At 39.2% G+C, this 27506-nt stretch overlaps 1 protein-coding gene and 1 pseudogene across 1 annotated transcript in view; both read right to left on the bottom strand.

Moving 5' to 3' along the window:
• Positions 1-27506, bottom strand: part of RNGTT (RNA guanylyltransferase and 5'-phosphatase) — a 222066-nt gene that overhangs the window by 35748 nt on the left and 158812 nt on the right. Inside the window, exon 14 of the mRNA XM_061131914.1 lies at positions 10130-10196. Within this exon, the coding sequence (XP_060987897.1) occupies positions 10130-10196 (67 nt within the window). The remainder of the gene's footprint in view (positions 1-10129; positions 10197-27506) is intronic.
• Positions 23658-24246, bottom strand: LOC133048141 (chromobox protein homolog 1-like; annotated as a pseudogene).

Raw genomic sequence — 27506 nt, 5'->3', positions numbered from 1 at the left:
TCTCCTCCTGCCCCCAATCCCTCCCAGCATCAGGGTCTTTTCCAATGAGTCAACTCTTCGCATGAGGTGGCCAAAGTATTGGAGTTTCAGCTTCAGCATCAGTCCTTCCAATGAACACCCAGGACTGATTTCCTTTAGGATGGACTGGTTGGATCTCCTTGCAGTCCAAGGGACTCTCAAGAGTCTTCTTTAGCACCACAGTTCAAAAGCATCAATTTTTTGGCGCTCAGCTTTCTTCACAGTCCAACTCTCACATCCATACATGACCACTGGAAAAACCATAGCCTTGACCAGACAGACCTTTGTTGGCGAAGCAACGTCTCTGCTTTTTAATATGCTATCTAGGTTGGTCATAACTTTCCTTCCAAGGAGTAAGCGTCTTTTAATTTCATGGCTGCAATCACCGTCTGCAGTGATTTTGGAGCCCAAAAAAATAAAGTCTGACACTGTTTCCACTGTCTCCCCATCTATTTCCCATGAAGTGATGGGACCAGATCTTAGTTTTCTGAATGTTGAGCTTCAAGCCAACTTTTTCACTCTCCTCTTTCACTTTCATCAAGAGGCTTTTTAGTTCCTCTTCACTTTCTGCCATAAGGGTGGTGTCATTATGAATACCTAAATACATGATACTATTTTCTTTTCTGAGAACATTTCAAAATTCAAAAAAAAGAAAAAAAAAAAAAGCTTAGTCTTTTTCTCTCTAAACCACATTTACAATAAGAGTCACATTGATATGATAAATCTAGTTTTCAAAGCAAAAAAAAAACTAAAATATGCTAAAATGACTTCTAATACTTTTCTATAAAGTGTCTAACTCAAGAGAGATTGAAAATAACTGGAATTTCCAGCTAAGAAAAATGCTAACTTTCTTAATTGGAAAATAATTTGAGGACTATTTTTAAAATGTTCTCAGAATAATGTATTCATGAAATCTACATTTCAAATAAAGCTACTATATTAATAATAACTTACAACCACAATCTTAAATTCAAAAATTAATTTATATTGCCTCAAAGACATCCCAACTCAAGATACAACAGAGATCAGAAAATAAAGTTTTAAGGCAGTAAATATATATGCAACTAGAACAAGAGTTATAAATACTTTGATGAACTTCATGGTAAATATTTGGTGACTAAAAAACAAAAAAAATTACACAACAACCAAGAAAAACACAAGTTCATAGACACAGAGAAGAGATTAGTCATTGCCACAGGTGGTGGGTGAGGGTAGGGAAAATAGATGAAAGGCCTTAAAAGGTACAAATGCCCAATTATAAGGGAGATAAGCTCTGGGGATGTAATCTGACAGCGTGGTCGGTCAGCTCAGCTGCTGTTGTGTCCTACTCTCCGTGACCCCATGGACTATAGCATGCCCGGCTTCCCTGTCCATCACAGCATGGTGACTATAGTTAATATGTATGCGTGCTAAGTAGCGTCAGTTGTGTCCGACTCTGTGACCCTATGGACTGTAGCCTGCCAAGCTCCTCTGTCCATGAGATTCTCTGGGCAAGAATACTGGAGTGACTTGCCATGTCCTTCTCCAGGGCATCTTCCCAACCCACGGATTGAACCTACCTCTTTTAAGTCTCCTGCACTGGCAAAGATTCTTTACCACGAGCGCCAGCTGGGAAGCCCCCAGTTAATAATACCATATTGCATATTGGAAAGTTACACCATATTGTATATTACTTGAAAGCTGCTAGAGAGTAAGGGGCTTCCCAGGTGGCTCAGTGGTGAAAATCCACCTGCCAATGCAGGAGACGCAGGAGATACGGGTTTGATCCCTGGATTAATGAAGATCCCCTGGAGAAGGAAATGGCAACCCACTCCAGTATTCTTGCCTGAGAAATCCCACAGACAGAGGAAGCTGGCAGGCTAGTCCATGGGGTCACAAAAGAGTTGGACATGGCTGAGTGACTAAACGTACACACACAAGGTGATAATATATTAAGCAGACTGACTGTAATGATCATTTGCCATGTATACAATATCAGATCATTATGCTGCATTATATATCAACTCTAGCAATAAAATAAAAAGACAGTTGGTTTTCTAGGCATTCTTCAATAATACTGTTAACAAATATTTATTTAGTGCTGCTACATCTTAGGCACGAGGTTAACTGTTGAGGATACAGACGTACACAAGACATAGTCCAGCCCTGTGGAATTCAAATTCTTACAGGTAAGCTTTTTAAGGGCATGAAGGTAAGAATACCGAAACTGAGACATGTATGGCAACAGGCCTGAAGTGTTCCTCAATTCTGGCAATAACACAGCCTAAAGGGCCTTGGTAAAAATGGCAGGAAAACTACTGCTATTGAATACATTTTGGAACCCTAAGTCTGCAGTTTCTATATAACTTGTTGGTAACAATGCATGATTTTAAATGCCCAGAAAGTTATAATATGGACTCACTAGAGAGCCCCGCAAGGGCCCTGAAGCACTCTGGTACAAGTATACAAGATAAAATGCTGTCAGCGACTTAATAGCTATTGCACAGAAGCAGACAGACTTTTGGCTTTTACAACAGTTTCTGGGTTTTTTTTTTTTTTTAAGCTTCTTTCACTTTTTGAATCTGCTTTCAACAAAGAAATATTCATGCCTGCTCTGATTACTGCAACATGAGACACTGAAAACTTACCTCTCTGCTCACAGTACTACAGAAAACGTATTCAATGAATATGGCACACAAATACACAAATCTAGATACACTTCCGTTGCTTTCTCTCAATTTCTCACTCATCTGTTTCTTTCTGTTTGTTAATCTAGGAGGATCATAACTTAATTTCTTTATCTTCAAAATACATGAAGTCATTTGAAAGACAGAGTAGATGTGGAAGGTTCTCTTTTGTTGAGAATTAGGGTTTTGTTGAAACAGAAGAGAAGCTTTGCTTGGCTCCTCAAAACACCTTAACTCCATTCTCAATAATCTTTTCCTATGCTCTCTTCCTCCCTCTCCCCAGCAACCATGATGTCCCCTCCAACGTCAGGCCAAGGGGTAGCATCAACTCAGGGGCAAGTAAGCTTCCTCCACTCTCCCTCCTGCATCGATGGGGCAGATGGCAGCATTAGCTGGACAAGCCCTACCTCGCAGCAGTGCTGGTGAGTCGTGACCCATTTTCCAAGGAAAGAAGTTAACTGAGTGTGTTGAGACCACATCTAAAAACTAAGTCAACAGAAAAATAAACAGAACAGAATGAAAAATACAGCAGTTACATCACACTTCTTTTGGAACTCTGGTTTACACTATGTGTATATATACATGCGTGTGTGTATGCGTACTGGAACTCAGTGAAAATTAACAGTCCTACAGGTTCACAGCGATAAGTATGGAAGCCACTAAACCAGAATACTCAGTTCTACAGCCTGCATCTTTATCTGATGTAATACTTTAGCTACCTTAGAGATTGAAAAGTGTCAATATTAAATAATTCCCTTCAGTAAAAAACATTGATCTAACAAAACTAGTGGAGATGATGGAGTTCCAGTTGAGCTATTTCAAATCCTAAAAGATGATGCTATGCAAGTGTTCCAATCAGTATGCCAGCAAATTTGGAAAGCTCAGCAGTGGTCACAGGACTGGAAAATGTCAGTTTTCATTCTAATCCCAAAGAATGGCAATGCTAAAGCATGTTCAAACTACTGCACAATTGCACTCATCTCACACACTAGCAAAGTAATGCTTAAAATTCTCCAAGCTAGGCATCAACAGTACGTGAACCGTGAACTCCCAGATGATCAAGCTGGATTTAGAAAAGGCAGAGGAACCAGAAATCAAATTGTCAATGTCCGCTGGATCACAGAAGATGAAAGAGAATTCCAGAAAAACATCTACTTCTGCTTCACTGACTATGCTAAAGCCTTTGACTGTGTGGATCACAAAACTGTGGAAAATTCAAGAGATGGGAATACCAGATCACCTGACCTGCCTCCTGAGAAATCTGTATGCAACTCAAGAAGCAACAGTTAGAACGGGACATGGAACAACAGACTGGTTCCAAATTGAGATAGGAGTATGTCAAAGCTGTATACTGTCACCTTGCTTATTTAAATTATATGCAGAGCACATCATGCGAAATGCGCCCAACTGGATGAAGTACAAGCTAGAATCAAGATTGCAGGGAAAAATATCAATAACCTCAGATATGCAGATGACACCACCCTTATAGCAGAAAGTGAAGAGGAACTAAAGAACCTCTTGATTAAAGTCAAAGAGAGTGAAAAAGCTGGCTTAAAATTCAACATTCAAAAAATGAAGATCACAGCATACGGTCCCATCACTTCATGGCAAATAGATGGGCAAACAATGGAAACGGTAACAGATTTTATTGTCTTGGGCTCCAAAATCACTGCAGATGGTGACTGCAGCCATGAAATTAAAAGATGCTTGCTTCTTGGGAGAAAAGCTATGACAAACCTAGACAGCATACTAAAAAGCAGAGACTTGGCTTTACCAACAAAGGTCTGCATAGTTAAAGCTATGGTTTTTCCAGCAGTCATGTATGGATGTGAGAGTTGGACCATAAAGAGAGCTGAGCGCTGAAGCATTGATGCTTCTGAACTGTGGTGTTGGAGAATACTCTTGAGAGTCCCTTGGACTGCAAGGAGATCAAACCAGTCAATCCTAAGGGAAATCAGTCCTGAATATTCATTGGAAGGACAGATGCTGAAGCTGAAACTCCAATACTTTGGCCACCTGATGGGAAGAACTGACTCATTAGAAAGACCTTGATGCTGGGGAATGATTGAAGGCAAGAGGAGAAGGGGACAACAGAGGATGAGATGGGTGGATGGCATCAATGACTCGATGGACCTGAGTCTGAACAAGTTCCAGGAGTTGGTGATGGACAGGGAAGCCTGGCATACTGCCATCTATGGAGTCACAAAGAGTCAGACATGACTAAGTGACTGGACTGAACTGACTGATCTAATAAGCCACACATTTTCTAAAACACCATCAGTCAGTGAACAAACATAATCAACTTTCTTAGCTTTTTCAGTATTTTCTGAGAGAGACCCCATCTCCTTTGGGGTCCTTTTTGCGCCTCCTGCATATGCACATGGATACAAACACCATTCCTGTATTTCCTGGGCTGTAAAGAGACTTCTGAAAACTGAAGCTCAGAAAGCTTAGAGTGTGAGACAGACTAATGGCACCCCGTCCCTCAGCAGGGCCGGAGTGGGCATGAGGGAGAGAGTCACTCAGCTGTACTGATCATAAAATAACTGCTCAGAAAACGCTTACATTCCTTACTTTTCACATATGGCTGCTGCACGGAATTCACAGTTAAAATACAGAAGACATCTTCCAGCTGTTCTGCGGTGTCAACGTGGAAACTGGACGTGACTCAGCCTCACAGCTCCACACACTGCTTGGGCTGACAGAACTACAAGAGGCAACTAATATCAAGCCTGGCGGGGAGGCACAGCCTTGTGGCCTTGAGACTCTCCCTAACAACCACTAAGTTGACTAAAAGTGATGCTGACAGGCTTCACTCTTTCTTTCTTTTATGGATTCTGGCTGCTAAGTGGAGCCTCCAGGACTAGAACCCTATGAGAATAGCACTGAGATTTTTATCAGACTATAAAATGCTTTAGAAAACAACACTGAATAATAGGTATAAAATGTAAACTATAATTTAAACTTGACCATGTCTATAAAAATAAACTATGGATAACAGGATTATATACATACTGAACTAAGATAAAAGAATTATGCAAAGACATATAGAAATAACCATCCCAGAAAGTTTCTGACAACCTGAAAGCATATGAATAGGAATTAAGTAAAATTTTACTTTAATCAAAATGTTTCTTTTGAATTTCAAAGACTGAATATAAAAATATAATGAAATCTATTTCTTTCTTAAGAAAACCCTAAGTCACACATAACGCAGAACATGTAGAAACTTACCTTAACCTCAGTGATGGTGACAGAAGTTAGTACTGGGTGAAGGGGAAATGTGCTTCATTTACAGCACGCAACAGTGGCTGTGGATGTGTCAGACAATTCTTTTCTTACACTGTATTACAACTCATTATAAGATACCAGTGTTTTATTTAGTTAATCATATTTTAGGATAAAATAAGAGCATAATCATGAGTGTTTACCATCAAGTTCTTCAGATGACAAATTTCCCATGAAAACTTAAGGACTGAGCTTCTTTGAAAAAAGAACCTTCCAGTGACTTACAGAAGATGTTAGGAGATACAAAAGGCAAAGTTGGAATAACCTCCTCTAAAAATAATGAAACCTGAAACTAGCATACAGATGTACCAGTCTAAAACTATAATGAAATTCCATGTTTGTACACATCTGTATCTAGGGTGTGAAGGAGGGAGGGAGAGAAAGATGGCTGTAACAATTCACATTATACACTAATAGTACGTCTCTTGTCACCCTATAGCAAATTTCTGAACTCATTTAATACTTGTCCAAATATCTATCACCCTTTTTGTGTTTTTCTTTTTCTTTCTGATCTTTATAAACTGGAGCTCCTTTTTAGAAATACAACCATGAAATGTCTCTTCAACAAATGTAACCTCTAACACCAAGCCACTCACATTTAGTCTTGTGATGGTAATGAAATGAGAATTCCTTTTCTTAAATATTCAAATGAACAAACTCCTATCTTGATTTACAAAAATTTCAACCAATATTCTCTCAAGAAAAGCAAAACCATTTCCATTTATTAAAGGTTGTATCTGATATCTATGACATATAATATAGTATCATTACATTTAGTTTAAAGAGAGAAAAGTACTGGTACTTCATGACCAAAAGAAGTCAGATGCAAGGCAGGGGGTAGAGAAAGAAACTGAAATTTCTAGCCCAATCTCAAGCATTTAAACTGATTTTTTTTTTATTGTTTTCCAATTAACTTGTAAGCATTCTAATTAGATAGGATCTATATAGCATTTTCATAAGAACCACAGGAATTATAAAAGAACCTCAATAATTAATGAGGATAAGAAATCCTTTCATAGCATATGAAAGAAACCTTTCCCATGGAAACATCAAAGGAAAAACATGCCCTAAAATAATGGACTTTTTCTATTGAGTTGATTATCCAGGCATAAAGGGTTGACAAAGGATTGACCTCTGTCACTGGGCTTGATAGAAATGGCCTGAATAAAGAAAATGATACGTTAATGGATCAGGTGAGTGATGGAGGAATCACCCTCATACATACACTTATGTTTTTGAGATAACATGTAACAGACACACACACATACAAATTCTACCCTTCCTTAAATGTATCAGACGTGTCTCTCACTTTTTCATTATTTCAGTTCTAATAAGGGGAAAGAGGATTTTCCAAATCAGTGGATAGGGAAAAAAATTGAGCTTTTAGAAATGTTTCTGCTGAAACTTATCAGGATTCCTGGCTTTACTGTAGAATTTGGTGAACAGGATAGTGAGGGAGGCTTATGAAGAGACTCTCGCCAACTCTACTTGAGGTTCCAGGGATGTTAAAAATAGGAAAAAAAAGAGACAAAGTGCCTGAATTCCTGTCATTATTTAGGGGATCAGAAACATTCAAGAGGGTTCACAGCTTAAGACCTTAACATGGACTTTTGAGTGTCTTAAGTTAAATTAAGGAAGGTATTAAAGAAATGCTGATGCTATGGTAGCTAAATAAGGTATTTAATGTAATGATGTCAATAATGTGACTAACCTCCTCAGTATTATATATCTTGTATGTCCTATTCAGGTTTGGTATACTCTGAAAAAAACCTTTGTTTTTCAAAGCATGAAAATATGTCACATACACAAGGGGAAAGGACTTTGAAAAGAACAAACTTCGAGGATTTACACTACCTGATTTCATGACTTATTCTAAAGCCACAAAAATCAAGACTGTGATATTAGTGAAGGCATATAGTATAGACACATGGGGCTTCCCTTGTAGCTCAGCTGGTAAAGACTCTGCTTGCAATGCAGGAAACGCTGATTTGATTCCTGTGTTGGAAGATCCCCTGGAGGAGGGTTAGGCTGCCCACCCCAGCGTTCCTGGGCTTCCCTGGTGGCTCAGGTAGTAAAGAATCCGCCTGCAACGCAGGAGACCTGGGTTTGATCCCCAGGTCGGGAAGACCCCCTGGAGGAGGGCATGGCAGCCCACTCCAGTGTTCTGGCCTGGAGAATCCCATGGACCGAGGCGCCTGGCGGGCTACAGTCCACGGGGTCGCAGAGAGCTGAACATGACTGACCAAGCACGGCACAGCATAGACACACAGGTCAATGGGACAGAATAAAGGTTCTGAAATAGAGATTCACACACACACATACAGTGAACTGATTTTAAACTGAGATGCGAAGACACTTCAGTGGTGGAAAGGATAGTCTTTCTAACAAATGGTTTTAGAACAACTAGATATTGTAGGAGGGGCAATATTCCTCTTTACCTTGAACTTTGCATCACATACAAAAATTATTTCAATTAGATAATAAACCTAAATGTAAAACCCAGAACTATAAAGATTCCAGAATGATACATAGAAGAAAAATCTTTCTGCCTCTGGGCTAGGCAAATGTTTCTTAGATCAATACTAACAGCAGGAGCCATGAAAAAAGAGTAATAAACTGAATTCCATTAATATTAAGAATTTTTGCTCTTTGAGGATCTTGTTAAGAGAAATCCCATATCTGATAAAAGACATATTCAGAAGATACAAAGAATGCTCAAAACTCAACAGTTTAAGAAAACAAAAACAAAAAATGGCAAGGTTTTGAACATACACCTCACTAGAGATGTATAAATGGCAAATAGTACACGAGAAGACGCTCAACATGATTAGTCATTACAGAAGAGCAAATTAAAACTACAGCGAAATACTATATACCTACAAGAATGCCTAAACTCAAAGACTGACCATACCAAACGTTGATGATGAAATGGAGGAACAGGCACTCACCCTGATGGTGGGAAAATAGTTTGGTAGTTTCTTAAAAAGTTAAAACACACAACTACCATTTAACTCGGGCTTCCCTCATACCTTAGTTGGTAAAGAATCTGCCTGCAGTGCAGGAGACCCCGGTTCGATTCCTGGGTCGGGAAGATCCGCTGGAGAGCGGATAGGCTACCCACTCCAGTATTCTTGGGCTTCCCTTGTGGCTCAGCTGGTAAAGAATTCACCCACAATGCGGTAGACCTGGGTTTGATCCCTTGGTTGGGAAGATCCCCTGGAGAAGGGAAAGGCTACCGACTCCAGTATTCTGGCCTGGAGAATTCCATGGACTGCAGAGTCCGTGGGGTCGCAAAGATTCGGACATGACTGAGCCACTTTCACTTTCACAATTTAACTCAGTCATTTTGGTGTTAGGTATTTACCCAAGAGAAATGAAAACATATGTCCATACAGAGACCTGTACACAAATGTTCACAGCAGCTTTATTTACAGAAGCCAAAAAGTAGAAACAACCCAAATGTCCCTCATCATGTTAAAGGATAGAGAAATTGTGCTAAAACCATATAATGAGATATTACTCGGCAATAAAAAGGAATGAACTACTGAAGTGTAACAACATGGGTGAATCTCAAAATAATAACTGAATCAAAGAATCCAAAAGAAAGAAATACAATATGATTCCATTTAGATAAAATTCTGGCAAGTGCAAATTAATCCATAGTGATTAGATCCGTGGTCACCTGGGAACTGGAGGATAAAAAGGAAGGGAAGAGGTGGGGAAATTCAATGGGGCACAAAGAAACTTACAGGGGTGATGGATATGTTATTTGTCTTGATTGTGGTGACAGTTTCACAAGGGTGAGTGTAACTGGATGTCAAACTGTACAGTTTAAATATGTATATTTTCCTACATGTCTATTATACCTCAATAAAGCTGTCAAAAAAATTCTACTGGCAACTACGGTAATGAAGCTCTAAATGGTACTCTTCTTAACTAATCACCAAATTGCACTGGTCAAATTTATTATGGGCAAGATTATTAAACTAACTGATTCACTGAAAAGATGAAGTACTATTTCAGGAGAGATATGTAAAAGCAAACAAAATTAGTAATTCACATTCCCCAACTTTTGTGATAGTTACTTGAAGGATTTTAGTGGGTTCTGGACGGACGAACTGTACCTAGGAAAAAATGTTAGAAAGTGAACATCATACCTTGATTTGTGCAAAGGGTCTTTCATAACCTCCAACATAGAGAAGGCCAATGTTCTGAGGAAGCAACCTACAAAGGATAAGAAAAACACCATTTATAAAAATTCTTCCTTAAATGTAAGGTTGTATAATTATCAAAATTTGCATAATACATACTTAATATGAAAAAATTAATATCTATGCAACTATTCTTGTCTTTTGCATGATGGAACAGTAACCAGCAAAGGAATAATTCTTATACTTCAGAAAATGGTGGATACATTAACAAATTGAAAGATAAAAACCATATGATTATCTCAATAGATGCAGAGAAAGCCTTTGACAAAATTCAACACTCATTTATGATTAAAACTCTCCAAAAAGCAGGAATAGAAGGAACATACCTCAACATAATAAAAACTATATATGACAAACCCACAGCAAGCATCACCCTCAATGGTGAAAAATTGAAAGCATTTCCCCTGAAATCAGGAACAAGACAAGGGTGCCCACTCTCACCACTACTATTCAACATAGTGTTGGAAGTTTTGGCCACAGCAATCAGAGCAGAAAAAGAAGTAAAAGGAATCCAGATAGGAAAAGAAGAAGTGAAACTCTCACTGTTTGCAGATGACATGATCCTCTACATAGAAAACCCTAAAGACTCTACTAGAAAATTACTAGAGCTAATCAATGAATATAGTAAAGTTGCAGGATATAAAATTAACACACAGAAATCCCTTGCATTCCTATATACTAACAATGAAAAAACAGAAAGAGAAATTAAGGAAACAATACCATTCACCATTGCAACAAAAAGAATAAAATACTTAGGAGTATATCTACCTAAAGAAACAAAAGACCTATACATAGAAAACTATAAAACACTGATGAAAGAAATCAAAGAGGACACAAACAGATGGAGAAACATACCGTGTTCATGAATTGGAAGAATCAATATTGTCAAAATGGCTATTCTACCCAAAGCAATCTATAGATTCAATGCAATCCCTATCAAGCTACCAACGGTATTTTTCACAGAACTAGACCAAAGAATTTCACAATTTGTATGGAAATACAAAAAACCTCGAATAGCCAAAGTAATCTTGAGAAAGAAGAATGGAACTGGAGGAATCAACCTGCCTGACTTCAGATTCTACTACAAAGCCACAGTCATCAAGACAGTATGGTACTGGCACAAAGACAGAAATATAGATCAATGGAACAGAATAGAAAGCCCAGAGATAAATCCACGAACCTATGGACACCTTATCTTTGACAAAGGAGGCAAGGATATACAATGGAAAAAAGACAACCTCTTTAACAAGTGGTGCTGGGAAAACTGGTCAACCACTTGTAAAAGAATGAAACTAGAACACTTTCTAACACCATACACAAAAATAAACTCAAAATGGATTAAAGATCTAAATGTAAGACCAGAAACTATAAAACTCCTAGAGGAGAACACAGGCAAAACACTCTCCGACATAAATCACAGCAAGATCCTCTATAACCCACCTCCCAGAATACTGGAAATAAAAGCAAAACTAAACAAATGGGACCTAATGAAACTTAAAAGCTTTTGCACTACAAAGGAAACTATAAGTAAGGTGAAAAGACAGCCCTCAGATTGGGAGAAAATAATAGCAAATGAAGAAACAGACAAAGGATTAATCTCAAAAATATACAAGCAACTCCTGCAGCTCAATTCCAGAAAAATAAATGACCCAATCAAAAAATGGGCCAAAGAACTAAACAGACATTTCTCCAAAGAAGACATACAGGTGGCTAACAAACACATGAAAAGATGCTCAGCATCACTCATTATTAGAGAAATGCAAATCAAAACCACAATGAGGTACCATTACACGCCAGTCAGGATGGCTGCTATCCAAAAGTCTACAAGCAATAAATGCTGGAGAGGGTGTGAAGAAAAGGGAACCCTCTTACACTGTTGGTGGGAATGCAAACTAGTACAGCCGCTATGGAAAACAGTGTGGAGATTTCTTAAAAAACTGGAAATAGAACTGCCATATGACCCAGCAATCCCACTTCTGGGCATACACACTGAGGAAACCAGATCTGGAAGAGACACGTGCACACCAATGTTCATCGCAGCACTGTTTATAATAGCCAGGACATGGAAGCAACCTAGATGCCCATCAGCAGACGAATGGATGAGGAAGCTGTGGTACATATACACCATGGAATATTACTCAGCCATTAAAAAGAATTCATTTGAATCAGTCCTAATGAGATGGATGAAACTGGAGCCCCTTATACAGAGTGAAGTAAGCCAGAAAGATAAAGAACATTACAGCATACTAACACATATATATGGAATTTAGAAAGATGGTATGCAAAACAGAAAAAGAGACACAGAAATACAGAACAGACTTTTGAACTCTGTGGGAGAAGTTGAGGGTGGGATGTTTTGAAAGAACAGCATGTATATTATCTATGGTGAAACAGATCACCAGCCCAGGTGGGATGCATGAGACAAGTGCTCCGGCCTGGTGCACTGGGAAGACCCAGAGGAATCGGGTGGAGAGGGAGGTGGGAGGGGGGATCGGGATGGGGAATACGTGTAAATCTATGGCTGATTCATATCAATGTATGAGAAAACCCACTGAAATGTTGTGAAGTAATTAGCCTCCAACTAATAAAAAAAAAAAAAAAGAAAAAGAAAATGGTGGATAAACATTGAAAATGGCAACTTAAATGTAAAACAATCCAACAAATTAGTAATTCTAGCAAAATCACTCCATAGAAGAGAATTAAGCAATGCATAGATTTTAAAAAATCTATGAGTTCAATTCAAGAAACACTCTCTGTGTTTATATACCATGCACTATGGAGACAATATTAATACAAACCTAAATAGCTCACTCCCAAAATCTAACAGGAAAACCAGACACACAAACAATTAACTACAACAAAAAGTAGTCTGATAAATACTATTACAGAGGTATTTATCATTGCAAAGTAGTGGAGTGAGAGGTACTTGCTATGGAGGGAGCTGGAGAAGCCTGAATAGGTGGAATTAAGGCTTAACTCTGATGGGTGGGTAAAGCAAAGGGAAAATTTTATAAACTAAATCCTGAGAATGCAGAAGATTTGAGACAAAAAGGAAACAAGTATGGCTCAAGTAAGGGATAAGTTAGTTGGAGATAACAACCCAAAGAAAGCTTAAAATGGGCCATGAAGAATGTCAGACTTCATCTTTATTTCATAAGCAATATTTATTTTTTTGTACAAACAGTAAGTGCACACAGAAGTGAAAAACCATCTAGAGGATGGGGATAAACTGGCTACCTTTCCTGCATCCTTCCTTCCTATTTAAAGAGGTCTATCATTCTTGACTTCTAGGGGCTTCCCTGGTGGCTCAGCAGAAAAGAATCTGCCTGCAATGTAGGAGATGCGGGGAAGATCCCTGAGTGGGGAGGATCCCCTGGAGGAGGGCATGGCAACCCACTCCAGTGTTCTTGCCTGGAGATTCCCATGGACAGAGGAGCCTGGTGGGCTGCAGTCCCCGGGGTCACAGAGAGTCAGCCACGGCTGCAGTAACTGTGCATGCACACACCATCCTTGACCACGTGAGACACTGTGAGTGAGGAAGTGCCGTCTTTAGGACCACGCTGTGTCAGGGCTGCCCTAGCAGCTCAATGGCCAAGAATCCACCTGTCCATGCAGGACACGGAAGTTTGATCCCTGATCCAGGAAGATCCCACATGCTGTAAGGCGACTAAGCCTGTGTATCACAATTATTGAGCCTACACTCTAGAGCCTGCGAGCTGCAACTGCTGAAACGCATGTGCCCTAGAGCCTGTGTTCTGAACAAGAGAAGCCACCACAAAGAGAAGGCCAGGTACTGCAAGCAGAGAGCAGTCCCTGTTCACTGCAACTAGAGGAGAAAACCCTGTGCAGCAATTAAGACCCAGAAGAGCCAAGATATAAAAAATAAATAAACATTAAAAAAAAGGAACTACACTCATGGAGCATGTAGTCATGCAGGGTATGCTGCTGCTGCTGCTACGTCGCTTCAGTCGTGTCCGACTCTGTGAGACCCCAGAGACGGCAGCCCACCGGGCTCCCCCGTCCCTGGGATTCTAAGGCAAGAACACTGGAGTGGGTTGCCATTGCCTTCTCCAATGCATGAAAGTGAAAAGTGAAAGTGAAGTTGCTCAGTTGTGTCCAACTCTTAGCGACCCCATGGACTGCAGCCCACCAGGCTCCCCCGTCCATGGGATTTTCCAGGCGAGAGTCCTGGAGTGGGGTGCCATGGCCTTCTCTGGGCAGGGTACGATAAGCACATAATTAAAGTAACTACTCCATGGTGCTTATAATCATCATCACCAGGTGACAGTGTGAGTAGTTGTTATTACTGAAGGGGAGAACATGCCGGCCTAAAATATGCCACTTGACGTGTGGGTTATTTTCAGCTGACAGCAATCAAGATCCAGCAGACTCAGGAAGAACTTTTACCTCTCCCTTAACTACGTAAAAGAATTTAGATGGGGGGCCTGGCCCAGAAAAACAGCTATTACCATAATGTTATCTGAAAGTCCTATCTGCATGGCAGGGCAAACCTCTAAATACCACACATTTGGTCTTATTATCTTATGAGTCACTCTCCTCCCCTTTGAAGGCCCAGGCCCTACTCCCACTCCTTAGCATAGGATGGCACATAAGCTTCAACTGTCCAACTTGCTCTTGAGTCTCTTATCATAGGGGATCCTGTATGTACCAACTTAAATATGTTTTCTCCTGCTAATTCATCTTCTGTCAATTTACTTATTAGACCAAAGAAGCTAGTGCTGTGCTGAGTCGCTCAGTTGTGTCCAACTCTTTGCGACCCTGTGGACTGTAGCCTGTCAGGCTCCTCTGTCCATGGGGATTCTTCAGGCAAGGACACTGGAGTGGGTTGCCATGCCCTCCTCCAGGGGATCCTGCCGACCCAGGATCTAGGTTCAAAGAACCTAGAAGAGAAGGGAAAAATTTTCCACCCCTACATTAACTTTCCATTGACTTGGTCTAGTAAGACTAACAGCACACTTTTAAAGCATCTTTGATTTTATGAATGAGGTAAACAAATATTCTATCTCTCAGGAACATCCTCTGTTCCCTACATTCTTTAAAAGCCTATAAAGTATTAAAGGCCACTAAATGTTAGCCGCCTAGTTGTGTCCAACTCTTTGTGACCCCATGGACTAGGGCTCGCCAGGCTCTTCTGTCCATGGGATTCTCCAGGTAAGAATACTGGAGAGGGCTGACATTTAAGAATGCTAATAGCAGATAAACACAATAATAAATTAAACCAGTTTAGCAAAAAGCTACTTAAGTGTGGAATGTGAATCTTATAGTAACACATTTTAACATGTTGTTGAAGGTTATAAATGACTAAAGGCATATTTGTTTCCTGGATGCAAGTAGAAAGCATGAGAAATGTCCCCAAGTGTCTCAACTGGGAAATGGAGAATTTCTTCACCATCATTTGACAAATAAGAAATTAATCAAATCAACAAAACTTTAAATCACTCACAAGTTGCTAGTATCACAAATTTAATGTTAGTTATATATAGCAGTGGTAATTTATTTTCTGTATAACAAATGTTCACAAAAAGCTTGGTAAACTCCTTTTAGAAGTAAGAATAGTCACTTCATACAAATAGATGCTAGAAAAGGAAGAGAATAAAAGCTGGCTGACATTTAAAAATCAATGTCTCTAATTACTATGCATATGCATTTCAGGAAGCGTGCCAATATACAATTTAGTGTCCCCCTCTTGCTCCAACTTGCCTATCTAATAACTACCTTCTACACAAGAAATATCTTAAATATGTTAGTTACAAAGCATATATATATTTTGCTTTTCAAATCTTGTTCTTTCTCATTCATGTACATATTATTCCTTACCATAAATTATACTACCACCTTCATTTGAGTGGGTTTTAATATGTACCATAATTTAAAGGTTTGCTATGTGTAAAATAATTAATACTCTGAGAACAAAAATTCCAACTTGTAAGATGGAACATTTATTAAAATGCTTTTACCTTTCAAAAAATTATTTTGCCAGATTGTATGCATAATTATTGTGAAATAATAGGCACCATTTCATTATGACAGGGTACTCATATGTTATATAGCAATCACATTTTAAATCCCAGAGTAAAGGCATTAATTCACCATTGATAGATGCACTTATATGTATATGTTAAAAAGTATGTGTTAAAGTAAAAACCGTGACTCATTTAGTACCAGGTAATTGTTTTGCAACTTCTGTTAGGTGAATATTAACATAATCTTTATACAAATGCTAATAACTCCCAAAATATTTGCTTATAACCAAATGCTTCTACAACATGGCTAGCAAAGAAATTTTTGGAATCAGAAGGCATTATTGGGAAAAAGAAAATCTATTAGAGCTTTTGAAAAAAATAAAGATAGGCAAGACTGATGTTCATTTTGCTTCAATATCCCAAATACAAATATTAACTAATATCTATTCTGGAAAGAAAGCTGCAAAATTATTTCCAGGAAATTTTCTCACATAAAGGAAAAATAAAACTTGGCAGGTAATAGAAAGAACATCATTTAAAAGAACCTCATTCATCATCATTCAGTGATGATATATCAGGCTTAGAAAAAACTGCTTTGAAAGGAAATTGAGTCTATAATTATTTCAAATTAAAAGTTTAAAAAAAGGCAAAGGGGATCTGTCTAAAAATAAGCTAAATAACTCAAAATTAACTGTTCTGTCTACAAGCCCTAATTACATTACCCACTAACGGATACACTTTTCAGCTGCAATAAAATACTTTGAAAAAACTTACAGCACCTTGAATAATGACTGACTTAAATAAAATCCCACTTCTAAGCCAAAAAGCAAGTTCCCCAAAGAGCAGACTATCTCCAATACATTTAGTACTAGGAAAAAAGAGAAAGCCAGTGCACTTAGAATAGGATCAATAGGGCCCTTCTGAGTTTGAGAAAATGTACGTTAATGGAGAAGGCCTACATTATTCTTTGAGACTTGTAATAGAATGTAAGTAAAAGCAGCATATGCCATTAGGCACAAGATAAAACATGAATGAGCAAATGAATGAGTTTATTATTACCCTTACAGACTTTTCTGTAGCCTACACTTTTCTCTTCTGGTTTGCTTTCTAAATCCTTGTATAAGAGTTAGTGCTTCATGAAAAAACAAATCACCACCACCACCACGTTTAAATGTGAGAGTTGGACTGTGAAGAAAGCTGAGCGCCAAAGAATTGATGCTTTTGAACTGTGGTGTTGGAGAAGACTCTTGAGAGTCCCTTGGACTGCAAGGAGATCCAGCCAGTCCACCCTAAAGGAGATCAGTCCCGAATATTCATTGGAAGGACTGATGCTGAAACTGAAACTCCAATACTTTGGCCACCTCATGCAAAGAGTTGACTCATTGGAAAAGACCCTGATGCTGGGAGGGATTGGGGGGGGGGGGGGGGTGGGCAGGAGGAGAAGGGGACGACAGAGGATGAGATGGCTGGACTCGATGGGCATGAGTTTGAGTAAACTCCGGGAGTTGGTGATGAACAGGGAGGCCTGGCGTGCTGCGATTCATGTGGTCACAAAGAGTCAGACACGACTGAGCGACTGAACTGAACTGAACTGAACCACGTTTAAATAAAGATCTGTGTGCTGTTAGAAATAAATTACCTGAACATGATCTTTGTGAAACATACACTGACACAAATAACAGAAATAATAAATAAGACTGGGGAAGGATAAATAAGATGCTGAAGTAAACAAAAGAAACCCGAATCATTTTGCAAAGGTATATACGAAGAAATGCTGTTGAGCTATTGATATTCAGAAAATAAATACCAACATAATGCATAAGCATATAGAGATGAATAATATACCACATTAAGGGAGCAACTTCAGAAAAGAGAATTTTGGCATACTCTGTAAGTCTACAAATTAAAAGAACTGTATATAAATATAAGTCCTTGAGTTCATAAATTTGTTTTGCACAGGGGTATGGGTTAGTAATTATGAAAATACATCATATGTATATAAGAATTTAAGGGACAAATATTCCATGGGTAAGGAGATACAGAGTGCTCACTGGGCAAAGTTATAAATAAGAAAAGGGGAGAGGCTAGAGTGAACATAATGATAGTGGATTAGAATCAAGAGGTATCAACTGGGACTCTTGGCTTTTAATAAATTCACAGATAGATAAAGATATAAATAGAAGTGTGTGTGTAGGTGCATGTCAGTATACAATACATTCCCAACTCTGAGAACTGACAGGGTCTGTAATGAAACCCAGCAGCAACGACCCTGCCGAGGACCTCAATCTGTGTTTCCAACCATCAGTCTTCACCAATTAAAACAAAAACATTTGGCTCTTTAGAGAAAAGGTTGATTTCTGGACTGAGGAAGGAAAATTATAAGAAGAGCCTGAACATCTTGTGGTAGCGGGAAGTCAGGAGGTACGGAAAAGTGATGGTCGTGCATCAAAAACTCATAGAAGCCGAACTGAAGGTGTTCCCAACAGCCAAAGCCAAAACAGCAAAATCAGATCAGAGTGCTGGCTTACAACCCATGGAGCGAATTATTCCTAAGTCCTCAGTAATATAAATAAGTATATCAGGAAGAAGGGACAGTGGTTCTTTACATCTCCATCCCTATTAATGCACTGAGAAAGAATGAGGGAAACTGAAATTCACCATGTTTGAAATATTCGCCAAAATGAAACTGAAGAAAATCTCATGATAACTATTGCTGCAGGCAAAAACCACTGAAAGATACTAAAACTAGAAGATGAAGGTAGGATGAGAAACGTGACACTTGCCTAGTCTCAAAGTTCTTCCCCAGAAAACACTTTTTAGTTACAATATATATACACACACACATACACCCACAGTAACTTCAGGGTACAGAAATTCAGAAAACTAGCTAACCAACACGACAGCCTTACCTGCTCGCCCCCCCAAAACACAGTGCACCTAGAAGGTCACTCTATCACTTCCACGATGTTCTTCCCTAAAGTATCCCCCCAAAAAGATCAACCTCAGGGGCATTCTATATAATAACTGACTAACATTCTTCAAAAAGTGTCAAGAGCATGAAAAGCACAAGTGAGGTAGTCACAGGTTATAGTAAGGAGACATGAAGCCAAACATAAAAGAATATAGGGTTGCATTTATGTAAGTTTCAAAATCAGGCAAAACCAAACCCCAGTGTTTGGAGTTGGATACCTAAGTAATAAAAGTATAAAAAAAAGAGCAAGAAAGCACAGATGTACAGACAACGGTCATCTTTGGTGGGAAAGAGGAGCTTGTGAATGAGAAATAGCATACTGGAGGCATCTAGGGTGCTGGCAACATTTTCCTTCTTGTTCTGAGTAACGGTTAAATGTGTGTTGGTTACATGAAATTTCATTAAGCTGTACATTTATGTTTTATGCACTTTTACGTATATATATTAAAAACATAATATATATACATAAACACTTTTATGTACATATATTACACACATATACATATTTATAGTATTAAATGTATACTATAATACTATAAAAGGTCTTTATATAAAAAGCCCAAAGAAAAAAAAACAACACAAGCAATCAGTAAGAGAATAATGCTCCTAAATGAGGAGTACAGTACTAATTGGTATATCAACATATTTTAATGTTCCTGTATAAATAGATGAGTGTTTTAAGAGATGAGCTTCTAGGGAATCCACAAGTCCCTCTATCCCCTTCTTAGTGCATGCATACATGCGAAGTTGCTCAGTCGTGTCCAACTCTTTGCGACCACATGCACTGCAGCCAGCCAGGCTCCTCTGTCCATGGAATCTTCCAGGCAAGAATACTGAAGTGGGTTGCTATTTCCTACTTCAGGGAATTTCCTGACCCCTACTTAGTACTAGAGCTACAAATTCTATGGAAACTATATAATATGAAAACAGGGAACTCACATATCTGGGCATGATGGTATAATGGTTTTAAATAGAATGACATTAAAATTTGCTTAAAAAGAAAACACAAGTACATTAAAAAATGTATAGATAAAATTTCTACTTCCAGCCAATGATAAGGGTAATAAGAACTGAACTAGGTCCTACTCCCTCTAAGCAACTAAAAACACAATGTTGTACAAAGGTTTTCAGAAATTGGTCAAAAGGTAGCACAGGTCAGTGGCGCCCATAGAGAGGAAACAAACGAGCGGTTCCTACCACCACCCCAGCTGACCACCTGGAGCTTTCAGATCAGTGTCCATGAAGCCCAACACACTCGCTATCTGAGTCTCCAAAGGAAAAACCACCAACTGCATGTCAAGACAAATGAAAGCACGCGTCTGCGAGAAGCCTGCACCCGAGGCTCACGGCGGCTTTATTCGTAGTGGCCAAGCCTGAAAAGTTCTCAAGTGTCCGTCCACACACAGGTGAAGAGCCTGTAAATCGTGACACAGCTGCACGACAACAGGCTACTCGGCAATAGAAGGAAACTGACTGTTGATCCGCGTAACAATATGGAGGAGCCCAGTGTTAAAAGCAGCAGCGGAGAGGGGACACACGGGCTGTTTCCAGTTACTTAAGATTCTAGAGAATGAATTCCAACAGCAGTGGTTGCTAGAAAAGGGAAGGAGTGGTGGAGGAGAGAAGGAGAAAGGGGTTAACAAAGGGCAGGAGGAAACTGACAGGTGATGGCTATGCCATCATCTTATTCCAGGGGTGGTCACTTCACACTCAAAAATCTAATTGCACACTTATACTGTGTACAGTTTATCATTTATCAATTACTCCTCAATAAAGTTGTAAAAAGTAATGTACAAACTTCACCTTCTAAATTTTACTAAATATATTTTAAAAAGAAACTCTATAAAATGTTTGCAGGCCACATCGCAAACTGAGTCTATGAATAATTCTTAATCAATCCACCCTGATCATTCTAAATGGCAAGTTGGTTTTTTGAAGAACTGCCTGTGCAAACAGGAAGCAGAATAGTCTGAAAAGTGGATTTTAACAGGGAAATAATTTAACACATATAGTTCCCCACATGCTTTATTATCTACTGATCATAAGAATTATGCTATAGTTTACTTCTACCTACAAAAGAAGAGAGAGAAGAGTGATTTATATAGGTGCTGCTGCTGCTGCTGCTAAGTCACTTCAGTCGCGTCCGACTCTGTGCGACCCCATAGACAGCAGCCTACCAGGCTCCCCCGTCCCTGGGATTCTCCAGGCAAGAACACTGGAGTGGGTTGCCATCTCCTTTTCCAATGCATGAAAGTGAAAAGTGAAAGTGAAGTTGCTCAGTTGTGTCCGACTCTTAGCGACCCCATGGACTGAAGCCTGCCAGGCTCGTTCATCCATGGGATTCTCCAGGCAAGAGTACCAGAGTGGGGTGCCACTGTCTTCTCCGATTTATATATATCTCAAATCTAAACATCTGAAATTATGTGAACATCACCATATCCATAAATTTTCACCTTTTTGAAAATTGACTCCAAGATATATACGTAAAGCACATTTGTTAAAAGAAAAATAAGTGACTAAAACTTTTGTTTCCTGTATTTAGAAATTCTGAATCTTATTTTCTCCCTCAATTTTTGTTGTACAAGTTTCCCTTGAATACTCTGCATAAGACTTTGACCATCAGCCTTTTTCCCTGGAAAAAAGTAGGAACATTATGCTAAGGGGCCAATTTTGCAGAAAAGTACAAAAGACGCCGTGGAGACAAGAAACAGAGAAATTTAAGCTGAGTGGATATAATTCACAATTCCATTTTTTTTCTGTCTAAATTATAGCACCATGTCGCATATTACCAGCTATTTCAATAATAGCTATGATCAATCAAAGAGAGAAATGTCGTTTTTTAAAATCACAGACCCCAGAATGACTGAGACTGTTATATTCTACATTGAAAAGAATTACTGCAAATCTGAATTTCAGCTTCATAGAACTCTCCACAAAATGCTGACTGACACATGAACTGTAAAAACTACCGCAAACTGCCTATATGTCTCCACTGACAGAATATACATTATACTGATTTTCTCTTTACTATTAACTTTAACTTGAATACTCTTCTAAATATTACATATGCATCCCTTTTCTTAAAATATAAATTATGGTAGATAATGAATTAGCATTTTTTCCTTGCTAAGGCAGTATTAGCTTTCTTTATTAAGTAATTAATTCTTTATCATTTTCAAGACTCCACTTATGAAACTGCCTATTTTTTTTATAAATCTATATAGTTTTATTAAGACAAAAAACTGACAGTGTTGATATGAAGTTTACATTTAAACAAAAGTTTTCACAAAAACCTATCACACGCCTAAAAATTACAATGGAGTTCTAGATGCAGGTCAAGACGATGTCAACAACTGATGGATCTCATGACTCAAGACAGTGGTTTGGATTTTAGTTAATTCTTAGGATAAAAAAATTTGTTTTGTTTTAAAGTGAACCACTGCCCCAGTATGAAAATTAAATCTTCTCCTGAGACCAGGGCTTTTGAAATCATTCAACTCTTGAACTTGTGCTGTCAGTGACTGAACCCTGCCACCAATGGTTTCAAAGTTCAAAAAAGAGGCTCCAAGAGTTTTCCACCCTATGAGCACCAGCCCTTGTCCTTCCCTACTCACCCACCTCCTATACCACTCTCTGCCCTTCCCTAAATACTTCACCAGTGGCTTGGATGGGAGAAGCTGATATTGGTAACTTCACAATAGGAAAAAAAAGGGCCTTCTTGTCAGTTTCATAAGTAGCACCTCTAAGACAGAATGATCTGCCTGTGAATACACTCCAATAAGACTTTTCCTCCTCAACCAGTTTCCATCCCCCAAATGGCAGCTTTGGTAGCTTCTTAGTCCTTTGCTGGGAACAGCATTAAGCTCAGGCGGGGAATACCTTGACTTCTAAGTTTCAGGCATTCATAGCTTTTAAACAGTCTCTCACAGTCCTCATTTAGGTTGCCAATGACATTTTTTGAAAGGATACAATATTCTGGACACAGAACCCAATCATCATTAGTTGTTCTTTCTTTTGTTTCACCATTTCCCCATATTTTAACAAAAATGATCCTAACCCATCTCCCTTCTTTCCCGCCCCACCCCACCCACCCCAAATAATACACCAGTAATAGCCAAAAACTACACACATGCTACGCTATAAAAATGCAGAGTTAACACTATCGGGAAGAAGGCTGTGTGGGTTGTGGAGATGCTCTTTGAAGATTTACAGTATCTCTAGCTCTCCCACATCCCATTCTGCGTTTTGTCCTTCATAGAAGGCCCTTTGCTTTTTTTTTTTTTAAGCAAAGTTCAGACTGGGTGCCTTGAAACACTGACCCTCCTTCCCCTCCACGGGGATGGGTGTGCAAACTATACAGCACGGAATGGCTTTAAAGCCCTTGGGCTGCTGCAGGGCACAGAAACTATACTGGCTCTCCAAAGGACGTCTTCTCAAGCCACCTTTATGGTGTCAAGATGAGTAGAACTCCTCCTTTCCCCACTTGAAACCCACAGTCAGATGTGACAGGGGCTGGTATTCAAGAAAGTGAATTCTTGTCATCTTTTTTGTCATCATCCTCTGAGGGGTAAGAATGCCACGTCAGCCTTTCCTCATAGAAGGATATGACAACCTGTGGGCACTTGATATTGGCTTCCTCGGCAGGGACCAGGTCAGCCTCATCAGAGCTCTTCCATTTCATTAGGAACATGAGTTCTCCACTGGAGTCCGCAGCTCCAATACTCCGCTCTGGTTCCAAACCCCGGGCAAAGCCTCGCGGCTTTTCTGACTCCTCTTTCTTCCTCCTTGGTTTGCTCTCCTCCCCCTTATCTTCCGAATCAGAATCAGCTTTGCGCTTGCCTCCCTCTGATTTATCTGTCTCGTGTGCTGTTTTCTGTGACTGCAGAAACTCAGCGATGAGGTCAGGGCAATCCAGGTTCTCTTCTGGTTCCCATGTGTTATCCTCATCTGAGAACCCCTTCCACTTCAGCAGGTACTCCACTTTGCCCTTCGCCACTCGGCGGTCTAGGACTTTCTCCACCACCTACTCTTCCTCCTCTTCTTCTAGCACCGCCTCCACTTTCTTCTTGTTTTGTTTTTTCCCCATAGTGCCCGCCAGCTTTCTGGTATAAAGGATGACGCTGTTCGGGTCTTGCAGTTGTCAACCCTCCCTACGCTGGTTCAAGCACCCAGGCTGTCCCGTCCGTCCTCTTCCCAATTTACTGTTTCCTCTCCAGTCCAACACCCCAGCCGTCCACCCAACCCACGTCGCATTGTCTTGGTCTACTCAGGCCGAAGAGCGACCCGCAACTCTGAAACTGCCTATTTTGAGTTAACGGACAGCTCCTGCCTTAATTCAGTGTATTCTTTTGTTCAAACAGAGTAACTTCTGACTGGCTTAGTTTATCAAGCCCTTGAAGGAACTTTTTACCTAGCTGAATAGCTCATGGAAAAGAGTTTAAACTGTAACAATTCACTTTAACCTTTATTTTGATATCTGTTCAAAACACATTGATAACTAATGAACTATTTTTAATGACTTCAAATTTAAAAGTGACCAGAATACTATACTGCACATCAATTATTTGCTTATAAATCAATATTTATCCTTGATATACACCTTGATCAACTAACAAAGGTCAACATAACGTGTGAGATAGTTTAACTTCAGTAATGTAACAACCATAATCTAGTCTAAGTATATATAAGGTGAAGTTCCAGAATATCATATGCTGGGCTGAGAATAGGAAATTACGAGATATTCCTAAGTAAGACATCACTGGACAGTGTTGGCAATGCTTATAAAGCATGATACTAAATGTTACCCAGCTGCCTTGGACCATATTTTATAAATGACTGAAAGACCCTCATGCCTTTACAGTGAAGTCAATTTGATTATTCCCCAAAAACAAGATAGAAGTCTGAAAACATTACGCTAAGTCAAAGAAGCCAGTCACAAAAGGACAAATGTTGTATATTTCGCTTACATGAGGTGCACAGCACAGCCAAATTCCTAAAGACAGAAAGGAGAACAGCAGTTACTAAGACCAAGGTGAGAAAGGAACAGCCACTGTTTACTGGGTACAGAGTCTCTGTTTAGAACGGTCACACGGTTCTGGAAACCGACAGTGGCGATGGTGGTACAGCACTGGGTACTTAAGATCACTGGTTTGAGGACTTAAAAAATGGTTACAGAGGTAGGTTTCATGTTATGCACATTTTATAACAATTTTAGGAAGTCCCACAATACCATTCCTAAAATACAAGTCTATCAACAACTTCAAACATTTTTCTCTTCATGATTCCCAAAGATATTGCTCCAGACCTCCTTCCATCTTTAAATCTCCTCAGATCATCCCTTTCTCCTCTCATTCCAAAAAACACTTTCATTTTTCATTGAGTGGAGAAGCCTCAGGCTTGAGGTACCAGTTTATCTATTTTCCAATTCATCTGTATTTCTGTACAGACATTCTTAGCCTTCCTTCTCATCCCCTTGCTTAAGCTGTCCAGCCCTCCATTGACTTAATACCTTCCCAACTTCAACACTTATTATTTTCTTCTCAAAGATCTGTAATCTTCTATTTTCTCCCACTCTGCCAATTAACAAGGAGGGTTACAAGGGCAGGAATGGCCATTCTGAAGTTGAGTCAACTAAAAATCACTATATAATGGATAACATTTGTGGAAGTAATTTATCCTGAGACAGATGACTCATAGATGAAGATTTCTAGGTCCTGTTTGTTCAGAGTGTTATAATGCTGTGGAAAGGGTGGCTGACAAATTACCCTGTATGTCTGATTCCCAACTTTGGTGCTTATTACCCATACAACTTCAGGCAACTCATTTAACTCCTTTGTAGGCTCAGTATTTTGTTGGGCAAATGGTGATGACTTAACTTCACAGAAATGTTTTGAGGATTAAATGAAATAATTTATGTATTGAATATTCACACAATCTAACCTAAATCAGTGGAATACATTAAATGACCCAAGGTATATTTTCAAAATACAGCATGTTTTAAAAAGAAGAAAAAATGAATTGACTTGGATGAAATAATCTGTCAGAATGTATATGATCCACACATGTCTGTCTACATGTAAGAAAAGAGGGAGAAAAAGAAAGAGGCAGATAGTCAGAAGGACGATAGAGACTGGCTGACACAATTAGCAGAGATAAACTATCTGGGTGCTAGAAAGGCATATACTAATGTGGAAGAGACTGAATTTCCTAAGCTCTGAATGAAATATCCTTCAAGATAACCTAACTTTTTCTTTGATCACACAATCACAAAAGAATCTCTTCTGAGGACTGAATAAGTATCTGAGTAGTTAGAAATGAAGCTGTGAACAGAGACCTCAGTATGTATATATATGGGCTTCCTTGGTGGCTCAGTGGTGAAGAATCTGCCTGCAATTCAGGAGAAACGGGTTCGATCTTTGGGTTTGGAAGATCTGCTGGAGGAGGAAATGGCAACCCACTCCAGTATTCCTGCCTGGAGAATCCCATGGACACTCCAGTATTCCTGCCTGGAGAATCCCATGGACAGAGTAGCCTGGTGGGCTACAATCCATGGGGTCACAAAGAATTGAACACAACTGGGCACACACATATGTATGTATATGTATTTATACTGCACATGTGTACATACACATCTACATGTAATGATATACAGTTGACCCTTGAACAAGACAGATTAGGGGCACCGACTATCAGCAAAGTAAGAAAGCTGAATATAACTCACAGTCTACCCTCCCTGCACAGAGTTCCTCATCCACAGACTCAAACTATCATGGATCCTGTTGGACTGTAGTATTTCCTCTTAAAAAAAGAAAAAATAAAAACACATATAAGTGGATCTGAGCAGTTCAAACCTGTCTTGTTCAAGGGTCAAGTGTATTACTATAAATTAGTACTGATAGTTACAAAGTCACAAAAACTATAATAATTATAGTTGTTACTTAGTGAGAACCTCATTGTACAAGGCACTTTGCTAAGCTTAATTTTACATTACATGGTCTTCTCTCTGGTGTGAATTTAAATTTGAATACTCTTTTAGTGTTAGGAATTTAGATTTGTCATTTAATTTTATCAAAGAATCCCATGAGTTAGGTACCATTATTATCCCCATTTAATAGATGCGAAAGCTAATAGAAATTTCTAATTTGCCTAAGAGCACACAACTTGTAAAAGGTCAAACTGGGAATCACACTGCTTTTCCTCTGGCTCTTTGTTCTTAATTCTCACACTGTACGGGCACTGTTCTTTAATAATTAAGAAGTTTGGTTAAGGATAATTAATTCCCCACAACACGATCAATGCTGAGGGATAGAATCAGTTTGGGGTTTGCAAAGCACTAGCCAACCTCTTCAGATGTGTGGAGCACCTCCTC

The sequence above is a fragment of the Dama dama genome, chromosome 28, assembly GCF_033118175.1.
Source record: "Dama dama isolate Ldn47 chromosome 28, ASM3311817v1, whole genome shotgun sequence".
NCBI classification, from domain to species: Eukaryota; Metazoa; Chordata; class Mammalia; order Artiodactyla; family Cervidae; genus Dama; species Dama dama.
This window is presented reverse-complemented; position numbering and strand designations above follow the sequence as displayed.